The following is a 22,659-nucleotide window of genomic DNA, read 5'->3' on the forward strand; positions in this document are numbered from 1 at the left end:
TTTCTGACAGGATTTGGACCTTTTTGAGGCCGCCTCCAATCTGCCCAGCCTTCAGGGCGGTTGTTCTTGAGGGAAGCGAGTTCAAATCCTCCAGGGAGATTTTTCTCCATCTCCTCAGTGGGTTCCTGGACAGGAAGGGGAGAAAGATGGAGAAAGTGCCGCCTCTGGAAACGACATAGCCTCTTTCGGGCAGGGACCCATTGAAAAGGGCCTTTCCTTCCACTCCCAAGCCCATCATCCCCGCCCTCTCTCTTCCCCTCAGACGCGCTCCTCTTTCCCGCCCTTTCTACAATCTTGGCACTTTGCGGCAAATCCACCAGGGGGAAAAGAAGGGAACTTCCGGCGCTTCCCCATTGGTCCACTGGAGGGCGAACGTCAGGGCTGGCTTTCTAGAGGAGGCCGGGAGGAAGTGACATCACAAAGGCTTGCCGCTCTAGGGCGCCGCCCTCGCTCTTCTTAACCCCTGGGGCTCCGGAGGAGGCGGAGAGGCTGCGGGAGAGTCTGGCGGGGGGAGATTCAGACGTGGCCCGGGTGAGTTGAGGGCTCTTCCCGGGCAAAGGGAGGCGGAGGAGGGAGAGACCCGCGCCCGGTCTTCCTCCGGCTTCAACCCCGGGTCCCATACTCCCCAGCCGCCCTCTCTCTGCCGGGGGAAGCGGGGGAGGCGGAGGGGGTCCGGGGAAGAGCCGGAGTGGGGAGGAGAGGAGGGTCGGCCTTGCAGGGGCCCAGCAGGAGAGGAGAGAAGCCGGGCGAGGAGGAGGCAGGATTTGCACCGGGCTCCCCATTCCAGCTGCCTCCTTCCCGGCCCTGCGCTGGGATGAGCCGCTTGGGGTTGGTTGGCTGAAGGTTCTTCAGTGGCTGAATTCCACTTTCCAATTCTTGGCTTTTCTTTTTCCTTCCATCTCAGATGCAGAAACCTGAAATCTTTGCAAGGCAAAAGTTTCTCTTGGGGAGGAAAACAAAGAGCGGAATAACTTGCAGGGATCCGTCCTGAAGCCCCAGAAATTCCCCCGTGAAGGAAAAGGCGTCTGGAGACCCACCAGAGTCCTTGGACCCACCTGGAGTTGCTCTGCAGGACAGAGAAAGGATGGAGACACAACCTTTGGCCAATGAGGGAAGCGGAAAAGGACCTTCAGCTGCTCAGCCTGGGAAGGGGGGGAAGCTCTGGACAAGGACTGGGCAGAAGATCCTGGAGGAGGAAACCATCCGCCCTTCCAAAGTTCAGCCCTGGAACTTCATCCAACACTGGGAGGCTGAAGGTCCTCGAGGATTTTGCAGCCGACTCCATGACTTTAGTAGGCAATGGCTGAGATCCAAAAAGTCCACCAAAGCCCAGTTGCTGGACCTGGTGGTTCTGGAGCAGTTCCTGGCTCTTCTGCCCCCAGAGATGGAGGACTGGGTGCGGGAGTGTGGAGCAGAGAGCAGCTCCCAGGCGGTGGCCCTAGTGGAAGGATTCTTCCTGAGCCAGGCAGAGGAGCAGAAGGAGCAGGTCAAGTTGCAGGTGAGAGACTTTAGGGAGCTCAAAAGGAAATAGATTATGTGTTTGAATGCTTCACCCCTCCTTCCAATACTTCTCTGACATTCATAATATGTGATGATGTCCCACCATTCTTGTAGGAGATTGTTCCATTGTTTTCTCAGCCCACCACATTGATGGATATTGGGGTCTTTGAGGTTGTGTTCCGAATATAAGAATCCACTTTACTTCGTGTGACGTACATTAATTCTGCTTCTTCTTTCCTTCCTCCTATTGGAAGTCCTGCACCGTGGAGGTCAGAGATCCTGAGGGAAAGAAGAATCCATCAAATCCCCCTCAAGAGCTATTTTCCAGGAGGATTCCTTGGAAAGATCAAAGTCAGGACATCTCGGGAGGTAATGGAAGATCCTCCGATTACCCATCTGTCTTTCCTTCACTCTCTGTTCTCTTCTGTACAATACCGCCTCCTTTTTATCCTTCTCCCCGCTAACTGCATCTGCTAATAATCACCCAGCGACCTTCTTTAGGTGAGCCGTCACCTCCTGGGGAAGGAGGAGATTGAGGTCCACCTGAAGGGGCGTGCTGAGGAATTTGTGGATTTTCTGGAAAACATAATGGCTCGACTTCGTTCCCAGTTAAATGCCAGCACGGTTGTGGGTCCGATGGAAGCCCTTGAGGCAGGTTCTTGCTCTGTTATCTGGGAACGGTTTGACCCTGTCGCTCCTGAGGAAGTAGACAGGATCCTAGAGGGTATGCGTGCAAGCACCTGTGTTAGACCTACGTCCCACCTGGTAGGTGACAGGTGGGTGGACTCTGGCGGTGATTAATGCTTCCCTACAGGAGGGGGTAGTGCCCCAGCACTTTAAGGAGGCTGTGCTCCACCCTCTTCTTAAGAAGCTATGCCTGTATTCCAGCCTGTTGGATAATTTTTGACCTGTCTCCCATTTTCCCTTTTGGGAGAAGGTGGTTGAGAAGGTGATTGTGCGGCAGCTCCAGAGATTTCTGGATCAAACAGATTATCTGGACCCCTACCAGTCAGGATTCAGGGCTGGATTTGGGACAGAAACGACATTGGTCACGCTTCTGGATGTTCTCTGGCGAGAGCGGGATGAGTGTAACGCATCCACCCTTGCTCTACCTGATATCTTGGCGACTTTCAATACCATCGACCATGGTATTATTCTCCTGAGGCGGTTTCAGGGGATGCGAGTGGGAGGCCTTGTGCTATCCTAGCTCACTTCCTTCCTCTGCGGCTGCTCTCAGTCAGCCTTAATAGGAGGGGAGAGATCCAGCCCTCATCCACTGCTTTGCAGTGTTCCACAGGGCTCAATACTCTCTCCACTCCTGTTCAACTTTCATATGAAATTGCTGGGTGAGATAATCTGTCAGCATGGACCAAGATATCATCAATATGCTGATGATACTCAGCTGTGTGTCTGAGTGGTGGGTTAAGCGAGAATTGCCACCACTGGTCTTGGATGGGGTGGCACTACCCCAAACCCACCAGAGTGGGGAGGCAGGGAATGCGGGTCCCATCCCCTAGGGCAGTGATGGCTAACCTTTTTCCCACCGGGTGCCAAAAGCGGGGGAAGTTAGGGTCGTGCTAGGGCGTGCCCACAGCTATAATACTAGGTGTGTGACACCCCTCGCACATGCCCGTGTGACCCCCCCTCCCCCCACTTTTGGCTCGCGATGCACCCATTTTTCACCCTCCCCAGTTCAAGAGGCTTTCTAAGAGCCTGGGGAGGGCAAAAAGGGCCTCCACTGCTATAACACCCCCCCCCCCCCCGGAGGCTCTCCAGAGAGCGAAAAACAGACCTATGGGCAAACCGAAAGTCACTTTCCTGAACTTCCGGTTTTCCCGTAGGGCCATTTTTTTGCTCTCCAGAGACTTCAGGAGGTTTCCCTGAAGCCTCAGGAGGGTGAAAAACGGACGGAAATGAAGGCTGAAGTCACCTGGCCAGTGTGCGCATATAACTCTTCTTTTATTCGTTTTATTGTTTTAATATGGGTTTTACATTTGTAAGCTGCCTTGAGTTGCCCTGTGCAAGTAAGCGGCGTATAAATTATCTAAAATAAATAACATAAATATTTTGCTAATTATTTATTTTGAAATTATTTATTCCTTACAGAGAAACAAAGAATGAAACTATCTGGTTTTTATAATGTCTATCAAGCAGCGGTTGAACCTCCAAATCAAGTAAGAAAGGGAAAAGTTATTAGATTTGTATTCTTGCCTTTCGGAAGTGAAGTGGGTGCGCAGAGTGCTCTCTCCTTCTATTCCCCCCCCCTTTTTTTTTTGTTCGTTTCCATCCATTGTTCCTTTCCTGACCTTCACGTGCTTTGGAACATAGCTTGACCCTCTCCACTCTTAGGCAGCCCCTCAAATATTGGAACACTGGTATCATGTCTCCCCTGGTCCTCTTCTTCACTAGACTAGCCATGTCCAGTTCCTGCAACCATTCATCATATGTTTTAGCTTCCAGTCCCCTAATCATCTTGGTTGCTCTTCTCTGCACTTTTTTCTAGTCTCAAGATCTTTTTTACACCATGGCAACTAGTACTGGATGCAATGTTCCTAAGTGTGGTCTTACCGAGGCATTATAAAGTGGTACTAACACTTCATGTGGTCTTGATTCTATCCCTCCCTTAAGGCAGCCTATGATTCTCTTGGGGTTTTCTTGCCAACCGTAGCATACTGCTGCTCACATTTAAGTGATTGTCCACCAGGACTCCAAAATCCCTGTTCCACTTACTACTTTTGAGCCAGGTATCACCTGTTCTATGCTCATGCATTTGGTTTTTCTCTCCTAAATGTAGCACATTACAATTCTCACCACTGGATTTCATTTCGTTACAAGGTACCAATCTGTCGATCCTTCTATATCTGGAGCTTTTCTTCTGGAGTGTTGGTATTCCTGTCAATTTGGTCTTGTCTGCAAATTTGATGAGTTGCACTTCTATCCTCTTGTCTAAATCATTGATGAAGATGAATAGATCTTGCGAATCCTCCTGTTCTGTTCTTTTTTCCGTGTTCAGGAGAGTCTGGTGTCCTTCGAGGAGGTGGCTGTGTATTTCTCTGAGGAGGAATGGTCTCAGCTGGATCCTGACCAGAAAGCTCTGCATTCAGAAGTCATGCTTGAAAACTATGGGAATGTGGTCTCTCTGGGTAAGAGTTTTCGTGTCCCCAATCAGAGACTTCAAGAAGACAGATTATAGTTAGCTTTTATTTAAAAATCACTTTATTTATTATTTATTTTATTATTATTAAAAATCACTAATCAGTTACCATATTTTTCGGAGTATAAGACGCACCAAGATTTTGAAGGCCATGGAAGAGCATTGTCCCAATCCAATTCAAGAAGAACGGCCTCATTAAGTGTGACTCAGAGCATCCTAGAGTACAGGTGACCTCTGAGTTCCGACAGTTTACTTAGCGAGCACTCCAAGATACGACCTAGCCCTCTCCCAAGTACTTAAGACTCAGTCCTGAAATTAGGAATGTTACAGTACCAAGGCCCTCATTCCCATTACAAATGACAGCAGAGGCATTGCAACAACAATCACCCTACTTGCACCCCCAGTCCACCCCACCCTGCTGGGACTTACATTATTCAGAAAGAAATTCACTGTCAGCGTTCCAAATATCATTCAAAATTAAATCAGATTTCAAGGCAAATCTTTCCTCAAAGTTCCAATTTATTAATGGAGACATGTTGGTACATCTGTGGGAACCCGAATCTGAAAGCTTCATTTCTCTTTTGCTTTGTAGGTAATAATGGGCAGGAGAATCAAAATTCCTGTAAACTGTTCCAAGTGATCAATGCTAAAGATGGAATGGAGAAGTTTGGAATTCTAATAGAATTTGAAAGCCATGAGAAAAACCAGTCAAATAATTGGAGTCAGGAAAACTCATCTTCCGCTGATGCTCCAGTGCAAGTTTTTATTGCCCAACAAGAGAAACCATGTGATTTTGTTACAACTCAAAAAGTGATTGACACAAAAGAGAAGTCATATAAATGTTTGGAATATGGAAAAGGTTTTAGAAGCAGCGGGCATCTTACTTGCCAAAAAAATATTCACATTGGGGAAAAGCGATATAAATGCAGGGAGTATGGTAACAGGCTCAGACATTGTAGTAATCTTATTTCCCATAAGGTGATCCACACAGGGGAGAAGCCGTATAAATGCATGGAATGTGGAAAGGCCTTTGCTCATAACTGTGTCCTAAGAATACACAAAAGGATCCACACAGGGGAGAAGCCATATAAATGCATGGAGTGTGGAAAGACATTTGCTCAAAGAGGTAATCTTATTTCCCATAAGACGATCCACACAAGGGAGAAGCCGTATAAAGGCATGGAGTGTGGAAAGACCTTTGCTGAAAAATGTTCTCTTACTTCCCATAAAAGGATCCACTCAGGAGAGAAAACATATAAATGCATGGAATGTGGAAAGACCTTTGCTCTTAACAGTGACCTAAGAAGACACGAAAGGACCCACACAGGGGAGAAGCCATATAAATGCATAGAGTGTGGAAAGACCTTTGCTCTTAACAGGGTTCTAAGAATACACAAAAGGATCCACACAGGGGAGAAGCCATATAAATGCATGGAGTGTGGAAAGACCTTTACTCATAACAGTGTCCTAATAATACACAAAAGGATCCACACAGGGGAGAAGCCATATAAATGCATGGAGTGTGGAAAAACCTTTTCTGATAACAGTGACCTAAGAAGACACAAAAGGATCCACACAGGGGAGAAGCCATATAAATGCATGGAGTGTGGAAAGACCTTTGCTCATAACAGTGTCCTAAGAATACACAAAAGGACCCACACAGGGGAGAAGCCATATAAATGCATCGATTGTGGAAAGACCTTTGCTCATAACAGGGTGCTAAGAATACACAAAAGGATCCACACAGGGGAGAAGCCATATAAATGCATGGAGTGTGGAAAGACCTTTACTCATAACAGTGCATTAAGAATACACAAAAGGATCCACACAGGGGAGAAACCATATAAATGCATGGAGTGTGGAAAGACCTTTGCTGATAACAGTGACCTAAGAAGACACAAAAGGATCCACACAGGGGAGAAGCCATATAAATGCATAGAGTGTGGAAAGACCTTTGCTCATAACTGTGTCCTAAGAATACACAAAAGGATCCACACAGGGGAGAAGCCATATAAATGCATGGAGTGTGGAAAGACCTTTGCTCAAAGAGGTAATCTTATTTCCCATAAGATGATCCACACAGGGGAGAAGCCGTATAAATGCATGGAGTGTGGAAAGACCTTTGTTCAAAGATGTCATCTTATTCGCCATAACACGATCCACACAGGGGAGAAACCATATAAATGCATGGAGTGTGGAAAGACCTTTGCTCAAAGAAGTAATCTTATTTCCCATAACATGATCCACACAGGAGAGAAACCATATAAATGCATAGAATGTGGAAAGAGCTTTGCTCACAATAGTAATCTTATATCTCATAAAAGAATCCATGCTCGGAAGAAACTATATAGCAATAGCACTTCCACGTAGACTTATATACCACTCCACAATGCTTTACAGCAGTCTCTGAGCAGTTTAGAAAATCAGCATTTGGTCCCCAGCAATCTGGGTCCTCGTTTTACCTACTGCAGAAGGATGAAAGCTGAATCAATCATAACCCTGCCAGAATCAAACTCCTGGCTGTTGACAATTAGCCTATAGTATTGCATTCTAACCACTGACCCACCATGTCTCTATAGATTTTTATCTATATGTATATTGTGCCTTTCGGATCCAAATGAGACAAGGTTGAATCTAACAAAATGAAATTTAATGTGGAGAAAAGTAAGATTTTACACCTGGGCAGGAAAAGCATTATCTGAAACTTATCTCAAAAATAACTGTGTATCTTTGGAGTTCGAATGGATGATCACTTAAGCATGAATCACTTGTGTGCGGCAGCATCCAATAAAGCTAATACAAACCTTGGTTGTATAAACAGAGACATAGAATCATAATCACATGAAGTATTACTCCCGTTGCAGCTTCGGGGCTGCCATATTTAGTTCCTGGGAAAGTGGGAAGGGTCATTTCAAGGAGCTGTGAAAGATTAGTCAAAAAATTCCTTTCTCTGGGTGTCAAGGATGATTACCCTGCACCTGGATGGCAGATATATTGGTGGTAGCCTACAATCAGGGCAAAGACATTATTGGACCATGTGATGGACTTGTGGCTGCAGGGGATGGATCGTTGACTTTCTTTTGGGTGGGGAAATCCTGGAACTCTCAGATTGGGGTTTTTCAAGATGTGCCAATATGCCATCTCTAATAAAATGGAACTTTGAAGAATCGGTTGTGGTCTCAGAGCATCGAAACCACACGTCCTTATCGTCGAAACGTTGCACATCCCTCCTGGAATGATTCTTGTTTTAGTCTTCAGGCCTTTAATCATCTTAGCCGCTCTTCTTTCCATTTGTTCCAAAGTTTCAACATCTTTTTTGTAATGTGATGACCCAATCGGACCTAAACCGTCCCGCAGAGACGACGAACAGGAAGAATACATCTTGCTGATCTCAAGCACATCACAAAGTCCCTGATCGATCCAAGAGAAGTTCTTCAAGCCGGCGACAAAAAATCTAGCTATTGAGCTGATGAAGTCGGGGCGGCTCCAAAACGGAAGGATACAGAAAGAGAAAGTATTTCCAGCTGGTGAGGAATTTTTACCGTTTAAAAGAGACTGCCTATAAAAATCTTTAAGTTAATTTAAATTTGAGAACAGAAGAAATAAGCAGCGGAATCAAGCTTTGAATGGTTTTGGACAGTGGGTTATCTTACTTTTTAAATGCTATGTTCATGGATGGAATTTATGCAAGCCTTTTAAAATGAATGGATTAAGTTTTCTTCTATTTTTTTCTTTTATTATTATTCTTCGTAACCTATGGTCTAAAATTCTCCTTCATTACTGCGGGTGTTTTTTCTCTTTTCTTCTCTAACTAATTCATGAATTTGCCTTTTTAAAAAACTTGGAATATAAAAAAGATATAAAAGGAAACAAAGAAAATTGTAACAACAGAGGGAAAGAAAAACACTGTTGTTCGGAGGATGGAGGTTTGTGTTTTGGAAACAAAACTTATTTTTCTCACTGATTATTCTGGCTTGGCACTTCAAGGTCTCACTATTTGTTTATAGAGAGTGATAAGAAGAAAAGCATACAGATGTTCCTTTTAAATATATCTTTAACCAGAGAAAAGTGAAAATAAGACCTTATTGTGAATTTATGATTAATCTTATAAAAACCTTCCAAGCCAGAGCAGCAGAGTTTGTCAGTTGGAGATAATGGCACAATTTCAACAGCAGAAAGAAACTTTAAGCCTACAAAATATATTGTTAGAAATTCAGAAATTATCAAACACATTTGAGAGGACGGAGAAGAAGTTGGAAAACCTAGAGCATCTAACAGTAAAATATGAGGAAGAAGTTGGAGATGTTTATCAAGTGGAAAAAGTGGAGGTTAGAATCCTAAAAACCGAAGAGGAAAATGACCATAAAGAAATTAAATCCGCTGATATCTATGGTGATTAGTTTGTGGCCCCTGGGAGGGGGGCATATTTCAGCTGATGCTCAGTGGAAGCTGTTTTTTCAAATATGGATTATTAAAGTTTCGTGTGACATACTGTAGAAAAAAAATAAAGAAAAATCAGATGTTACTCCCAGTCTTTTCCATCCTGTTAAATTTTGTTTTGCTCAGTGCAGTTAACCTCTGTCAACTCCAAATCTGGTCGCATGTTTTCATAGCAATGGAGCCTTCCGCTTTCCTTGTTTTGCTTTTTCATTTCCTTTTCCTCTTTTCATTTATGGTCTAATGATATATCCCTGCCTTAAATTCTCCAAGGGGCCTAAGCTTCCTAGTCGCATTTCTTGAGGGGAATTTCCTACTCAACCCCTATGTGTTTTTCCTCATCATAGTTTAGCTTGATATTCCTTTTTCAGGATCTTCCTTTTCTTTCCTCAGAAGCGGCCGGTGGGGTCTCTGCCCTTTCTTCTCCCCCTTTGCTGAGAGGCTGAGCGGATAAGATGATAAGGGCAGCTGTACGTATTGAATTAAAGAAATAAAATAAAAATAAATTCAAACCATATTTCTGATTGTGGCCTTTCAGCCTGTGTCCCATCTGCCTCCCCTTCAGGCCCGAGTTCCCAACAACCGCTGGGTTTCCAACAGAGGCTCCTGGTACTCCTCTTCTGACTGCCTGGCTGTTTCTGACAGGATTTGAACCCTTTTGAGACCTCCTCCAATCTCTGCCCAGCCTTCAGGGCGGCTGTTCTTGAGGGAAGCGAGTTCAAATCCTCCAGAGAGATTTTTCGCCATCTCCTCAGTGGGTTCCTGGAGAGGAAGGAGAAGAATATGGAGAAAATGCCGCCTCTAGAGACGTCATAGCCTCTTTCAGGCAGGGAGACATTGAGAAGGGCCTTTCCTTCGACTCCCAAGCCCATCCTCCATGCCCTCTCTCTTCCCCTCAGACGCGCTCCTCTTTCCCGCCCTTTCTACAATCTTGGCACTTTGCGGCAAATCCACCAGGGGGAAAAGATGGGAACTTCCGGCGCTTCCCCATTGGTCCACTGGAGGGCGAACGTCACGGCTGGCTTTCTAGAGGAGGCCGGGAGGAAGTGACATCACAAACGCTTGCCGCTCTAGGACTCCTCCCTCGCTTTGCTTAACCCCTGGGGCTCCGCACGAGGCGGAGAGGCTGCGGGAGAGTCTGGCGGTGGGAGATCCAGACGTGACCCAGGTGAGTTGGGGGCTCTTCCCGGGCAAAGGGAGGCGGAGGACGGAGACACCCGCGTCCGGCCTTCCTCCGGCTTAAACCGCGGGTCCCATGCTCCCCAGCCGCCCTCTCTCTGCAGGGGGAAGCGGGGAAGGCGGAGGGGGTCCGGGGAAGAGCCCGAGTGGGGGCAGCGGAGGGTCGGCCTTGCAGGGGCCCAGCAGGAGAGGAGAGAAGCCGGGCGAGAAGGAGGCAGGATTCGCACCAGGCTCCCCATTCCAGCTGCCTCCTTCCCGGCCCTGCGCTGGGATGAGCCGCTTGGGGTTGGTTGGCTGAAGGTTCTTCAGTGGCTGAATTCCACTTTCCAATTCTTGGCTTTTCTTTTTCCTTCCATCTCAGATGCAGAAACCTGAAATCTTTGCAAGGCAAAAGTTTCTCTTCGGGAGGAAAACAAAGAGCGGAATAACTTGCAGGGATCCGTCCTGAAGCCCCAGAAATTCCCCCGTGAAGGAAAAGGCACCTGGAGACCCACCAGAGTCCTTGGACCCACCTGGAGTTGCTCTGCAGGAGAGAGAAAGGATGGAGACACAACCTTTGGCCAAGGAGGGAAGCGGAAAAGGCCCTTCAGCTGCTCAGCCTGGGAAGGGGGGGAAGCTGTGGACAAGGACTGGGCAGAAGATCCTGGAGGAGGAAACCATCCACTCTTCCCAAGTTCAGCCCTGGAACTTCATCCAACACTGGGAGACTGAAGGTCCTCGAGGATTTTGCAGCCGAATCCATGACTTTAGTAGGCGATGGCTGAGATCCAAAAAGTGCACCAAAGCCCAGTTGCTGGACCTGGTGGTTCTGGAGCAGTTCCTGGCTCTTTTGCCCCCAGAGATGGAGGGTTGGGTGTGGGACTGTGGAGCAGAGACCAGCTCCCAGGCAGTGGCCCTGGTGGAAGGATTCTTCCTGAGCCAGGCAGAGGAGCAGAAGGAGCAGGTCAAGTTGCAGGTGAGAGACGTTAGGGAGCTTAAAAGAAAATAAAGAATATGTTTGAAAACTTCACCCCTCCTTCCAATACTTCTCTGACATTCATAATATGTGATGATGTCCCACCATTCTTGTAGGAGATTGTTCCATTGTTTTCTCAGCCCACCACATTGATGAATATGGGGGTCTTTGAGGTTGTGTTCCGAATATAAGAATCCACTTAACTTCGTGTGATGTACATTAATTCTGCTTCTTTTTTCCTTCCTCCTATTGGAAGTCCTGCACCGTGAAGGTCAGAGATCCTGAGGGAAAGAAGAATCCATCAAATCCCCCTCAGGAACTATTTTCCAGGAGGATCTCTTGGAAAGATCAAAGTCAGGACATCTCGGGAGGTAATGGAAGATCCTCCAATTACCCATCTGTCTTTCCTTCGCTCTCTCTTCTCTTCTGTACAATACCTCCTCCTATTTATCCTTCTCCCCGCTAACTGCATCTGCTAATAATCACCCAGCGACCTTCTTTAGGTGAGCCGTCACCTCCTGGGGAAGGAGGAGATTGAGGTCCACCTGAAGGGGCGTGCTGAGGAATTTGTGGAATTTCTGGAAGACATAATGGCTCGACCGTTCCCAGTTAAATGCCGGCATAGTTGTGGGTCCGATGGAAGCCCTTGAGGCAGGCTCTTGCTCTGTTATCTGGGAACGGTTTGACCCTGTCGCTCGTGAGGAAGTGGACAGGAAGCTAGAGGGTATGCGTGCAAGCATCTGTGTTTTAGACCTACGTCCCACCGGGTAGGTGACAGGTGGGTGGACTCTGGCGGTGATTAATGCTTCCCTACAGGAGGGGGTAGTGCCCCAGCACTTTAAGGAGGCTGTGCTCCACCCTCTTCTTAAGAAGCCATTGCTGTATTCCAGCCTGTTGGATAATTTTCTACCTGTCTCCCATTTTCCCTTTTGGGGGAACGTGGTTGAGAAGGTGGTTGTGCGACAGCTCCAGAGGTTTCTGGATGAAACGGATTATCTGGATTTAGGACAGAAACGGCATTGGTCGCACTTCTGGATGTTCTCTGGCGAGAGCGGGATGAAATTTGCACATCCATCCTTGCTCTACCTGACGTCTCGGCGACTTTCAATACCATCGACCATGGTATTATTCTCCTGAGGCAGTTTCAGGGGATGCGAGTGGGAGGCCTTGTGCTATCCTGGCTCACTTCCTTCCTCTGCGGCTGCTCTCAGTCAGCCTTAATAGGAGGGGAGAGATCCAGCCCTCATCCACAGCTTTGCAGTATTCCACAGGACTCAATATGCTCTCCACTCCTGTTCAACATTTATATGAAATCGCTGGGTGAGATAATCTGTCAGCATGGACCAAGATATCATCAATATGCTGGTGATACTCAGCTGTGTGTCTGTGTGGTGGGTTAAGCGATGCTGTGTCCTCCCTCTCGCAGTGCCTGGAGGCTGTGAGGGGCTGGATGGGGAGCAACAGGTTGAAACTCAACCCTGGGAAGACCGAGTGTCTCTTGTGTTTGGGATTCGTAGGCCAAGGGAGAATTGCCACCACTGGTCTTAGATGGGGTGGCACTACCCCAAACCCACCAGAGTGGGGAGGCAGGGAATGCGGGTCCCATCACCTAGGGCAGTTAACTTTTTTCCCATCGCGTGCCAAAAGCAGGAGGAGTTCAAGGGGGGTCGTGCTAGGGCGTGCCCACACCTATAATACTAGGTGTGCGACACCCCTCACACATGCCCATGTGACCCCCCCTCCCTCCATTTTGGGCTCACGATGGACCCATTTTTCACCCTCCCCAGTTCCAGAGGCTTTCTAAGAGCCTTGGGAGGCGAAAAGGGCCTCTCCTGCCACCACCAACCCCGGAGGCTCTCCGGAGGTGAAAAACGGACCTATGGGCAAACCGGAAGTCACTTTCCTGAACTTCCGGTTTTCCTGTAGGGACATTTTTTCGCCCTCCAGAGACTTCAGGAGGTTTCCCTGAGGCCTCAGGAAGGTGAAAAACGGACAAAAATGAAGGCTGAAGTCAGCTGGCCAGTGTGCGCATATAACTCTTCTTTTATTCGTTTTATTGTTTTAATATGGGTTTTACCTTTGTAAGCTGCCTTGAGTTGCCATGTTTAAGTAAGTGGCATATAAATTGTCTAAAATAAATATTTTGTTAATTATTTAGTTTGAAATTATTTATTCCTTACAGAGAAACAAAGAATGAATTTTGTTGGTTTTTATAACGGCGATCAAGCAGCGGTTGAACCTCCAAATCAAGTAAGAAAGGGAAAAGTTATTAGACTTGTATTCTTGCCTTTCGGAAGTGAAGTGGGTGTGCAGAGTGCTCTCTCTTTCTATTCCCCCCCCCTTTTTTTTGGACTGGATTATTTTTCTGTCCTTCCACAAAATGGACAGCAGAATAGCAGGTTGAAGTGGCTGTCAGCCAACATCGCTTCCTCTGGTTATCTTTTTCTGCTAAGTGCTCCTCCAACTTTGTGTTTACAAGAAGCAGGAATTAGGAATAAACGTATCACATTGGCAGGAACTGCTCGACCCCTGTTCTTTTTGTATGTAATTTATTGACATCATATGGTACAGATTAACAGAGTTGGAAGGGACCTTGTAGGTCATCTAGTCCAACCCCCTACACCCTCTCTTACAGTTGGCAGTCTAGTCTCTTCTTGAAAGCTCCCAGTAATGTAGCTCCCACAACTTCTTCTTTTTTTTAAACAAAATTTTTATTGGTTTTAAGAAAAATAATCAGGAAAAGGGATTGTAGGTAAAGTTACAAATTTTGACAGTTACATTATGCAGGAAATGGCCCTCCCCCCCATTCTCATAACTTTCATTTATTAATACATTAAATTGTTGCTACTTAATAGTATTTTGTCAGCATATAATCTTTTATCTTCAAATAATTTCAATCATTTTATATCAAACAGATTTTCTAGTTCATTTTTGTGATCTGAGTTTTCTCGATGTTGCCTCTTCTCCCCCCTCCAGCAGGGCTCCGGCACCTCCCGTGTCCTGTATGTCCCATGTAGTGTCGTCAGGTTTATCTAGGAGGACTTTGTTTTTTTCCATGAAGGCCTCAGCCTCCATAGTTGTGTTGATTCTAACTCTCGTGTCCTCCCAGAATATTAGCATACCTTCTGGCATAAGCCATCTGAACCACACCCCTTTCTGGTATAATTTCTTCACTAGAAGCGAATAATTTTTTCTTTTATCTCTAACTTTCTTTGGGATTTGTTTCAGAATGGCTATTTCTCTATCCTTGCATTTTAATGCTTGCCCCCTTTGTGCACTCAGAATCTCATCTCTTGTAGTCTTTCTGAGAAATTTAATGTGGACCTCCCTTGGAACGTTATGTGTTCTGGCATATGCTGAGTTTACTCTATAGACCAGGTCAATATCCCACCCCAACTGTTGTCTGTCTTTTTTGATATATTCAGCCAGTAAATTTGTCATAATATCCCTCAGGTCTTCATCATCAGCCTCAATTACATTTTGAAATCTAATGAAAAAAGACATCCTTTCAAATTCCATTTTTATCTGATGGTTCTCAAGTTCTTGGTTTCCTCTCTGGACCCCCTTCACCTCCCCCCTCATCTCAGCTGTCCCCTCCTCCAAAAGTTCCAGTCTCTGTGAATTTTGAATTGTTCGGTTTTGGTTCTCTCTGAGCTGTTCGTTCATTTCTTTCAATTGGTTTTTCAAGTCCTCCTGCCCCTTTAAGAGTTGTTGAAACATCTGTTGAAAGTCCACCTCCGGGGGCTTAGGCTGGAACAAAGATGTTAGTGTCTGTTGTCCACTGGGGCTGGACGTTAAAGATGCTGGGGCGGAGCCAGCAAAACCCGGTTTCCCTGGTGGTGGTCTTTTGTGTGGCATTGTAGTAAGAAGAGCTCAGAAGTGAACGGGTTGAAAGTTTTTGCTAAAGAGCTGACAGTCTTTTTGTTTTTCCTTCAGTGATAAAAGGGAACGGGGGGAATCTCCATCTCACCGCATTGTAACTGCGTCCTTCAAATCGTCAGTTTCGCCCAGCTGCCTCAACGTGAAGACGCAGAAGTGCCTCCCCTTTTGCCTCCCGATGCCTAGGGCAATGCGGGGTGCCCCCCCGGCTGCTGCCGACACAGGGGGTCCCCCGCTAAGCCGCCCCCTCGACAGGAGCCCCTACAAGGCTTCCTGTGCCCCCCCAATCAAAGGGGAGCCCACCAGGAGCGCGCGGGGCGAGCAAGGCATGCCCGTCGCGAACTGCAGCCGGAACCGGAAGTCTAATATAATTTATTGACATCATATGATACAGATTAACAGAGTTGGAAGAGACCTTGTAGGTCATCTAGTCCAACCCCCTACACCCTCTCTTACAGTTGGCAGTCTAGTCTCTTCTTGAAAGCTCCCGGTGATGAAGCTCCCACAACTTCTGAAGGAAATTTCTATTCCATTGGTTGATTGATTTCACTGTCAGAAAATGTCTACTTATTTCAGGTTGAATCTCTCCTTGTTCGTTTCCATCTATTGTTCCTTGCCTGACCTTCAGGTGCTTTGGAAAATAGCTTGAGCCTCTCTACTCTTAGGCAGCCCCTCAAATATTGGAACACTGCTATCATGTCTCTCCTGGTCCTCTTCTTCACTAGACTAGCCATGTCCAGTTCCTGCAACCGTTCATCATATGTTTTAGCTTCCAGTCCCCTAATCATCTTGGTTGCTCTTCTCTGCACGTTTTTCGAGTCTCAAGATCTGTTTACACCATGGCAACTAATACTGGATGCAATGTTCCTAAGTGTGGTCTTACCGAGGCATTATAAAATGGTACTAACACTTCATGTAGTCTTGATTCTATCCTTCCCTTAAGGCAGCCTATGATTCTCTTGGGGTTTTCTTGCCAACCGTAGCATACTGCTGCTCACATTTAAGTGATTGTTCACCAGGACTCCAAAATCCCTGTTCCACTTACTACCTTTGAGCCAAGTATCACCTATTCTATGCTCGTGCATTTGGTTTTTCTCTCCTAAATGTAGCACATTACAATTCTCACCACTGAATTTCATTTCGTTAGAAGGTGCCAATCTGTCGATCAATGTTCCCTCTAATTTTTTTTCAATGTGAGCAGAAAAGTATAGTGTTTGAGCGGCACATTTTCATGCCTGAGCACCTGAATTTTTTTCACAGATGTCACCTAAGACAACAACGAAATCAGTATTATTTGAAACTCAGTTATGTTTATTCAAGGTACCCGCTTAATTCAAAGTGTTATATAATATCAGTATCACTTAACAACGCTCCTGCTTAGCAACCACTATGTTGGCTCAGAAACTCTGGCATTTGAAGCACGCAAGTCTTAAAGCTGTCAAGTTACAAGACCCTTGCACCCCTAACCCTTTAGAAAAAAAAAACCAGGGGTCTTCAAACCTGACAGCTTTAAGACTTGTGGACTTCAACTCCCAGAATTCCTCCTCCAGTCATGTTGGTTCAGGAACTCTGGCATTTGAAGCACGCAAGTTTTAAAGCTGTCAAGTTACAAGACCCTTGCTCCCCTAACCCTTTAGAAAAAAACCGCAAAGGTCTTCAAACCTGACAGCTTTAAGACTTGTGGACTTCAACTCCCAGAATTCCTCCTCCAGTCATGTTGGCTCAGGAACTCTGGCATTTGAAGCACGCAAGTCTTAAAGCTGTCAAGTTACAAGACCCTTGCACCCCTAACCCTTTAGGGGAAAAAACCCCAGGGGTCTTCAAACCTGACAGCTTTAAGACTTGTGGACTTCAACTCCCAGAATTCCTCCTCCAGTCATGTTGGCTCAGGAACTCTGGCATTGAAGCGTGCAAGTCTTAAAGCTGTCAAGTTACAAGATCCTTGCACCCTTAACCCTTTAGGGGAAAAAACTCCAGGGGTCTTCAAACCTGACAGCTTTAAGATTTGTGGACTTCAACTCCCAGAATTCCTCCTCCAGTCATGTTGGCTCAGAAACTCTGGCATTTGACGTGTGCAAGTCTTAAAGCTGTCAAGTTACAAGACCCTTGCTCCCCTAACCCTTTAGAAAAAAAACGCAAAGGTCTTCAAACCTGACAGCTTTAAGACTTGTGGACTTCAACTCCCAGAATTCCTCCTCCAGTCATGTTGCAGCGACGTCATCTGCGTGGATCTGCTCCATCTTTGGTTTCTTCATCGTGGGCAGGGCTGCTGCTGAAGATGCTGACGAGCTGCCACCAGAATAACTGCTGCTACCTCTTCCTCCTCCAACAGCACCACCACATTTGCACCTGAGCTCAGTGCCGCGTTACCCCTGCCCCCTCCTCCGCCGCCATGCTTTTTGGGAGCCATGAGGCTTTTTTTCCCCTGCTCCCCCCTCCCGCCTTCCTACTGGCTCCCGCAGCCTCATGGCTCTTCAAAAGCACGGAGGAGGAGGAGGGGGCAGGGGTAACGCGGTGCTGAGCTCAGGTGCTCCGAGCAGAGGGGAGGCGCCGCTGCCACACGCGGGGATGCCGGCTGGAGCTTTGCCGGCTTCGCCTTAGCCGCAGCGCCGGGCGGCAAATCCGGCAGTGCTGTTAGAGGAGGAGGAGGTGGCAGCAGTTATTCCGGTGGTGGCGGGGGCTTTGGGGGTTCACAATTACCCTCAGTCGCCCCGTGCTCATCAAAGCAAGTCCGGGGAAGTCCTTTGCGGGCGGCCCGTTCTAGCTGCCTGCAAAGGACCTCCCCAGCTTCCGGAGCCTGTGGCAATAGAAATCACTGTGCGGCAATTGAAAACTGCTGGGCGGTGTTTTCTTGCCACGTGCGCAGCCGCGCACTTTAGAGGGAACATTGCTGTCGATCCTTTTATGCCTCAAGCTTATCTTGTGGAATATTGTTATACCTGTCAATTTACTGCAAATTTGAGGAATTCCCCTTCTATCCTCTTGTCTAAATCATTGATGAAGATGAACAGACCTTGTGAATCCTCCTGTTCTTTTTTTCGTGTTCAGGAGAGTCTTGTGTCCTTTGAGGATGTGGCCGTGTATTTCTCTGAGGAGGAATGGTCTCAGCTGGATCCTGACCAGAAAGCACTGCATTCGGAAGTCATGCTTGAAAACCATAAGAACGTGGTCTCTCTGGGTAAGAGTTTTCGTGTCCCTAATCAGAGACTTCAAGAAGACAGATTATAGTTAGCTTTTATTTAAAAATCACTAATCAGTTACTGTATTTTTTGGAGTATAAAATGCACCGGAGTATAAGACGCACCAAGATTTTGAGGAGGTAAATTTAAAAAAAAAGTTTTTGCCCTCCCCAGCTCCCAGGAGCCCTCTGTTTTGTGAAAAATGGGGCATGCAGAGAGTTTGGGAGGCCTGCAAAGTGCTCCTGGGGAGGGCAAAAATGCAACGTGCGGGGCTTGATCTTCTTAAAGAGTAAGGCTTTTATCTATCTCAAATCCACTTTTCTCTACCCCTCCCACGGCAGGGCAGGACTAAACAGCTCTCTCCGCGTTTTATTGTTTTTCCCATTCCCTCGGACTGGCGGTGACGGTGAGCCGTTTGGCCCATGGAGCAGCAGTCGGCTCGCTTCTTCTCTTCAGCTAGGAGGGAAAGACATGCGGGCTGCTGCTGTGCTTGTCTTGTCTTTCCGTCCTAGCTGAAGGGAAGAAGAACAATCTCTCTACGAAGGCTTTTATCAGAACGCTAGATTGGGAAGTTAAAAGCTTGGAATGGGATACAATCAAGATTGATTCAAAGGCTTTGGCTCCAGAGATCGCTGCGCCGCCACCCGAAAATGCTATTACCGTGATCTCTGCCGCCTAGAACCGCCCGAGAAGGGGCAGGAAAGCGGGTGCTGCAGAGATTGTGGTACCAGCGTTTTGGGTGGCAACTCAGCGATCTCAGGAACCAAAGCCTTTGAATCAAGCTTGATTGCAACCCATTTCAGGTTTGTAACTTCCCAATCTAGTGTTCTAGTGATGAAAGTCTTTGTAGAGATTGTTCTCCTTCCTTTCCCTTCCTCCACCCCCCACCTCCCCAATCTCTCTGGATCGGCTTATTGCTATTGCGCCCAGCTACCGTATCTCTTTGCTGCATGACAGGTCTGACACACACACTCACAATCTGTCATGCAGCAAAGAGATACGGTAGCTGGGTGAAATCGCAGCAGTAGCAATAAGCACTGCATTACAGATCCGGAAGGAGTGGGGTGGGGGGGTGGAACAAGGGAAGAGAACAAGTCTCCTCTGCATGAAGACTTTTCTCAGGACCCTCGATTTCCACTTTCTTTCTGGAAAATTGCTACTTGCATCGCTGGGAAGAAGTGCGGGATGAAAAGGGAACTTCGGAATACAGGAGCGCCGTATTCCTGGAGCCTGGCAGCTGCCGCATTCCGAAGTTTCCTTTTCATCTCGCTCTTCTTTCACTAGCCAAAATCCCAACGATGCCAACAGCTTTTTCCAGAGAGAAAGTGGAGATTGAAGCTCCTGAGAAAAGTCTTTGTGCAGGGGAAATTGGTTCTCTTCCCTTCCTCCAACCCCCCACCCCACCCCAATCTCTCCGGATCTGTCATGCAGTGCTTATTGCTACTGCCACTATCTCAGGAACCAAAGCTTTTGAATCAAGCTTAATTGTACCCCATTTCAGGTTTTTAACTTCCCAATCTAGTGTTCTGAGAAATCTATGATCTCTGAGGCACCTTTCGTTTGCAGGAGAAGGAGGAGGGAGGCTTAAAGCAGCAAGTCCTTAAACCAAAGACTTTGAGTAACTGGGAAAGAAAGCCGTGCTTTTCGGGCGGCAGTTTTCGGCAGATTCCAAGCTCGGCTTTCTTTCCAAGTTATTCAAGGTTTTTGGCATACTCTGCCCTCGCCCTCCTCCTCGTCCTGCAAGTGAAAGGTGGCTCAGAGATTCGGCGGGCAGCTCAGGGGAGACAATGACCACAATGAATTCACTCCCAGCAATGTGAGGAGCTGCTGCCACCGCCTGAACCCTACCGGGAGTCGAGCAGGAGCCCTGAAAGCGAAACATCTCTCCTTTCCAGCCATCACAATCTCTGCAGCGCCCCTTCACCTGCCCCTTTTCCACACAACCCAGGCGGCAACATTCGTAGTATAAGACGCACCCAGATTTTCACCCTCTTTTTTGGAGTAGAAAGGCGCATCTTATATTCCAAAAAATACGGTAATGTCTACTGGAAAGGAAAAGGAAAGTATCTGGCCTTCTGGTATTCCAAGGAAGGAAAGAGTCAATGTCTCTTTGCTTAGATCCTTTTGGGCCATTTAATATCTGTATTGTTCCATTTCTCTTTGAACTTATCAGTAGAGGCTGAGAAGAATGGGATGTGCTTTTATGTATCCTCTGGAGGTCATGTGAGAAGAATGTGTTGTCATTTGTCCTCTGAAACCTCCAAAATTGTGTGAGAACAGAACTTTCACTCTCAGGCCATGGAAGAACATTGTCCCAATCCAATTCAAGAACAATGGCCTCATGAAGTGTTACTCAAGCATCCTAGAGTACAGGTGATCTCTGAGTTCTGACAATTTACTTAGTGACCATTCCAAGATAAGACCTAGCCCTCTCCCAAGTACTTAAGACTCAGTCCTGAAATTACGAATGTTACAGTACCAAGGCCCGCATTCCCATTACAAATGAAAGCAGAGGCATTGCAATAACAATCACCCTACTTGCACCCCCAGTCCACCCCCCCATCCCCCCGCTGGGACTTACATTATTCAGAAAGAAATTCACTGTCAGCGTTCCAAATATCATCCAAAATTAAATCAGATTTCAAGGCAAATCTTTCCTCAAAGTTCCAATTTATTAATAGAGACATGTTGGTACATCTGTGGGAACCCGAATCTGAAAGCTTCCTGGGTTCCCATCCAGTTGAAAGTTCAAAACCTTGCCCCCACACCTACACGTCCATCACATGGTCCAATGTTCCTCTGCCACACTGGCATTTCCACCCATCTAGTTCCGGTCAGGTGCAGAGGTGGGGAGACAAAAGATGACCTTGGGCTTCTAGAAAGGATTTTTAAATTTTGAAAACAAACACATTCTACTCCTTACTATTCCCTCCTCCCTATTCTCCACTAATGAAACAGCATAGAAAAAATAATAGAAAGTGTGGCAGGCCAAAGATCCTAAATGGAATATGACTGCAGGCCTGACATTCACTTGACTTTGTACAGTTTGATCTTTTTTTCTAACCTTCTTCTCATTTTCATTTCTCTTTTGCTTTGTAGGTAATAATGGGCAGGAGACTCAAGATTCTTGTAAACTATTCCAAGTGATCAATGCTAAAGATGGAATGGAGAAGTTAGGAATTCGAATAGAATTTGAAAGCCATGAGAAAAACAAGTCAAATAATTGGAGTCAGGAAAGGTCATCTTCCGCTGATGCTCCGATCCAAGATTTTGTTGCCCAACAAGAGAAATCATGTGATTTTGTTACAACTCAAAAAGTGATTGACACAAAAGAGAAACCATATAAATGTTTGGAATGTGGAAAAGGTTTTAGAAGTAGTGGGCATCTTACTTGCGAAGAAAGGATTCACACTGGGGATAGCCATATAAATGCAGGGAGTGTGGTAAGAGGTTCAGACATTGTAGTAATCTTATTTCCCATAAAAGGATCCACTCAGGAGAGAAACCGTATAAATGCATGGAGTGTGGAAAGGCCTTTGCTCAAAGGGGTGATCTTATTTCCCATAAGATTATCCACACAGTGGAGAAACCGTATAAATGCATGGAGTGTGGAAAGACCTTTGCTCAAAGACGTAATCTTATTTCCCATAAGATGATTCACACAGGGGAGAAACCATATAAATGCATGGAGTGTGGAAAGACCTTTGCTCAAAGAGGTCACCTTCTCCGCCACAAGATGATCCACACAGGGGAGAAGCCATATAAATGCATGGAGTGTGGAAAGACCATGGCTCATAACAGTGCCTTAAGAATACATAAAAGGATCCACACAGGTGAGAAGCCATATAAATGCATGGAGTGTGGAAAAACCTTTACTTATAACAGTGTCCTAAGAATACACACAAGGATCCACACCGGGGAGAAGCCATATAAATGTATGGAGTGTGGAAAGACCTTTGCTCAAACAGGTCAGCTTATTTCCCATAAGATGATCCATACAGGGGAGAAGCCGTATAAATGCATGGAGTGTGGAAAGACCTATGGTCATAACAGAGAGCTAAGAAGACACAAAAGGATCCACACAGGGGAGAAGCCTTATAAATGCATGGAGTGTGGAAAGACCTTTACTTATAACAGTGTCCTAAGAATACACACAAGGATCCACACCGGGGAGAAGCCATATAAATGCATGGAGTGTGGAAAGACCTTTGCTCAAACAGGTAACCTTATATCCCATAAAAGGATCCACACAGGGGAGAAGCCGTATAAATGCATTGAGTGTGGAAAGACCTTTGCTCAAAGAGGTCATCTTATTTCCCATAATACGATTCACACAAGGGAGAAGCCGTATAAATTTTGCTCTCAGCCCTAGGGGA

General features: G+C 46.4%; 1 protein-coding gene across 2 annotated transcripts; it reads left to right on the plus strand.

The window, feature by feature from the left end:
- The first annotated feature begins 16 nt into the window (after positions 1-16).
- On the plus strand, positions 17-21,495 carry LOC309384790 (zinc finger protein 197-like). Of its 2 annotated transcripts, none has more exons than XM_081938573.1 (8): positions 17-531; positions 905-1,498; positions 1,755-1,869; positions 3,607-3,674; positions 4,514-4,643; positions 5,247-9,561; positions 9,657-10,259; positions 10,632-10,812. In XM_081938573.1, exons 2-6 carry the CDS (start codon positions 1,085-1,087, stop codon positions 7,022-7,024), a joined length of 2,505 nt encoding a protein of 834 aa, XP_081794699.1. In that variant the 5' UTR covers positions 17-531; positions 905-1,084; the 3' UTR covers positions 7,025-9,561; positions 9,657-10,259; positions 10,632-10,812. The 2 variants fall into 2 exon arrangements, with proteins under 2 accessions (XP_081794699.1, XP_081794700.1); XM_081938574.1 differs by lacking the exons at positions 17-531; positions 905-1,498; positions 1,755-1,869; positions 3,607-3,674; positions 4,514-4,643 and adding exons at positions 11,482-11,596; positions 13,408-13,475; positions 18,153-18,282; positions 20,457-20,656; positions 21,383-21,495 and having other exon boundaries at positions 7,024-9,561; positions 10,632-11,225.
- The last annotated feature ends 1,164 nt before the right edge of the window (positions 21,496-22,659 follow it).

The sequence above is a fragment of the Natrix helvetica genome (genome assembly GCF_964273705.1).
Source record: "Natrix helvetica genome assembly, chromosome: 1".
Lineage (NCBI taxonomy): Eukaryota > Metazoa > Chordata > Lepidosauria > Squamata > Natricidae > Natrix > Natrix helvetica.

What these genes read in the sequence shown, in the direction of transcription:
- LOC309384790 (XM_081938573.1), top strand. Translation starts at nt 1,085, where the DNA reads ATGGAGACACAACCTTTGGCCAATGAGGGAAGCGGAAAAGGACCTTCA. An exon ending in AGGAGCAGGTCAAGTTGCAG is followed by an intron (nt 1,499 to 1,754) that starts GTGAGAGACTTT and finishes TCCTATTGGAAG; the next exon opens with TCCTGCACCGTGGAGGTCAG. An exon ending in CGGTTGAACCTCCAAATCAA is followed by an intron (nt 3,675 to 4,513) that starts GTAAGAAAGGGA and finishes TTCCGTGTTCAG; the next exon opens with GAGAGTCTGGTGTCCTTCGA.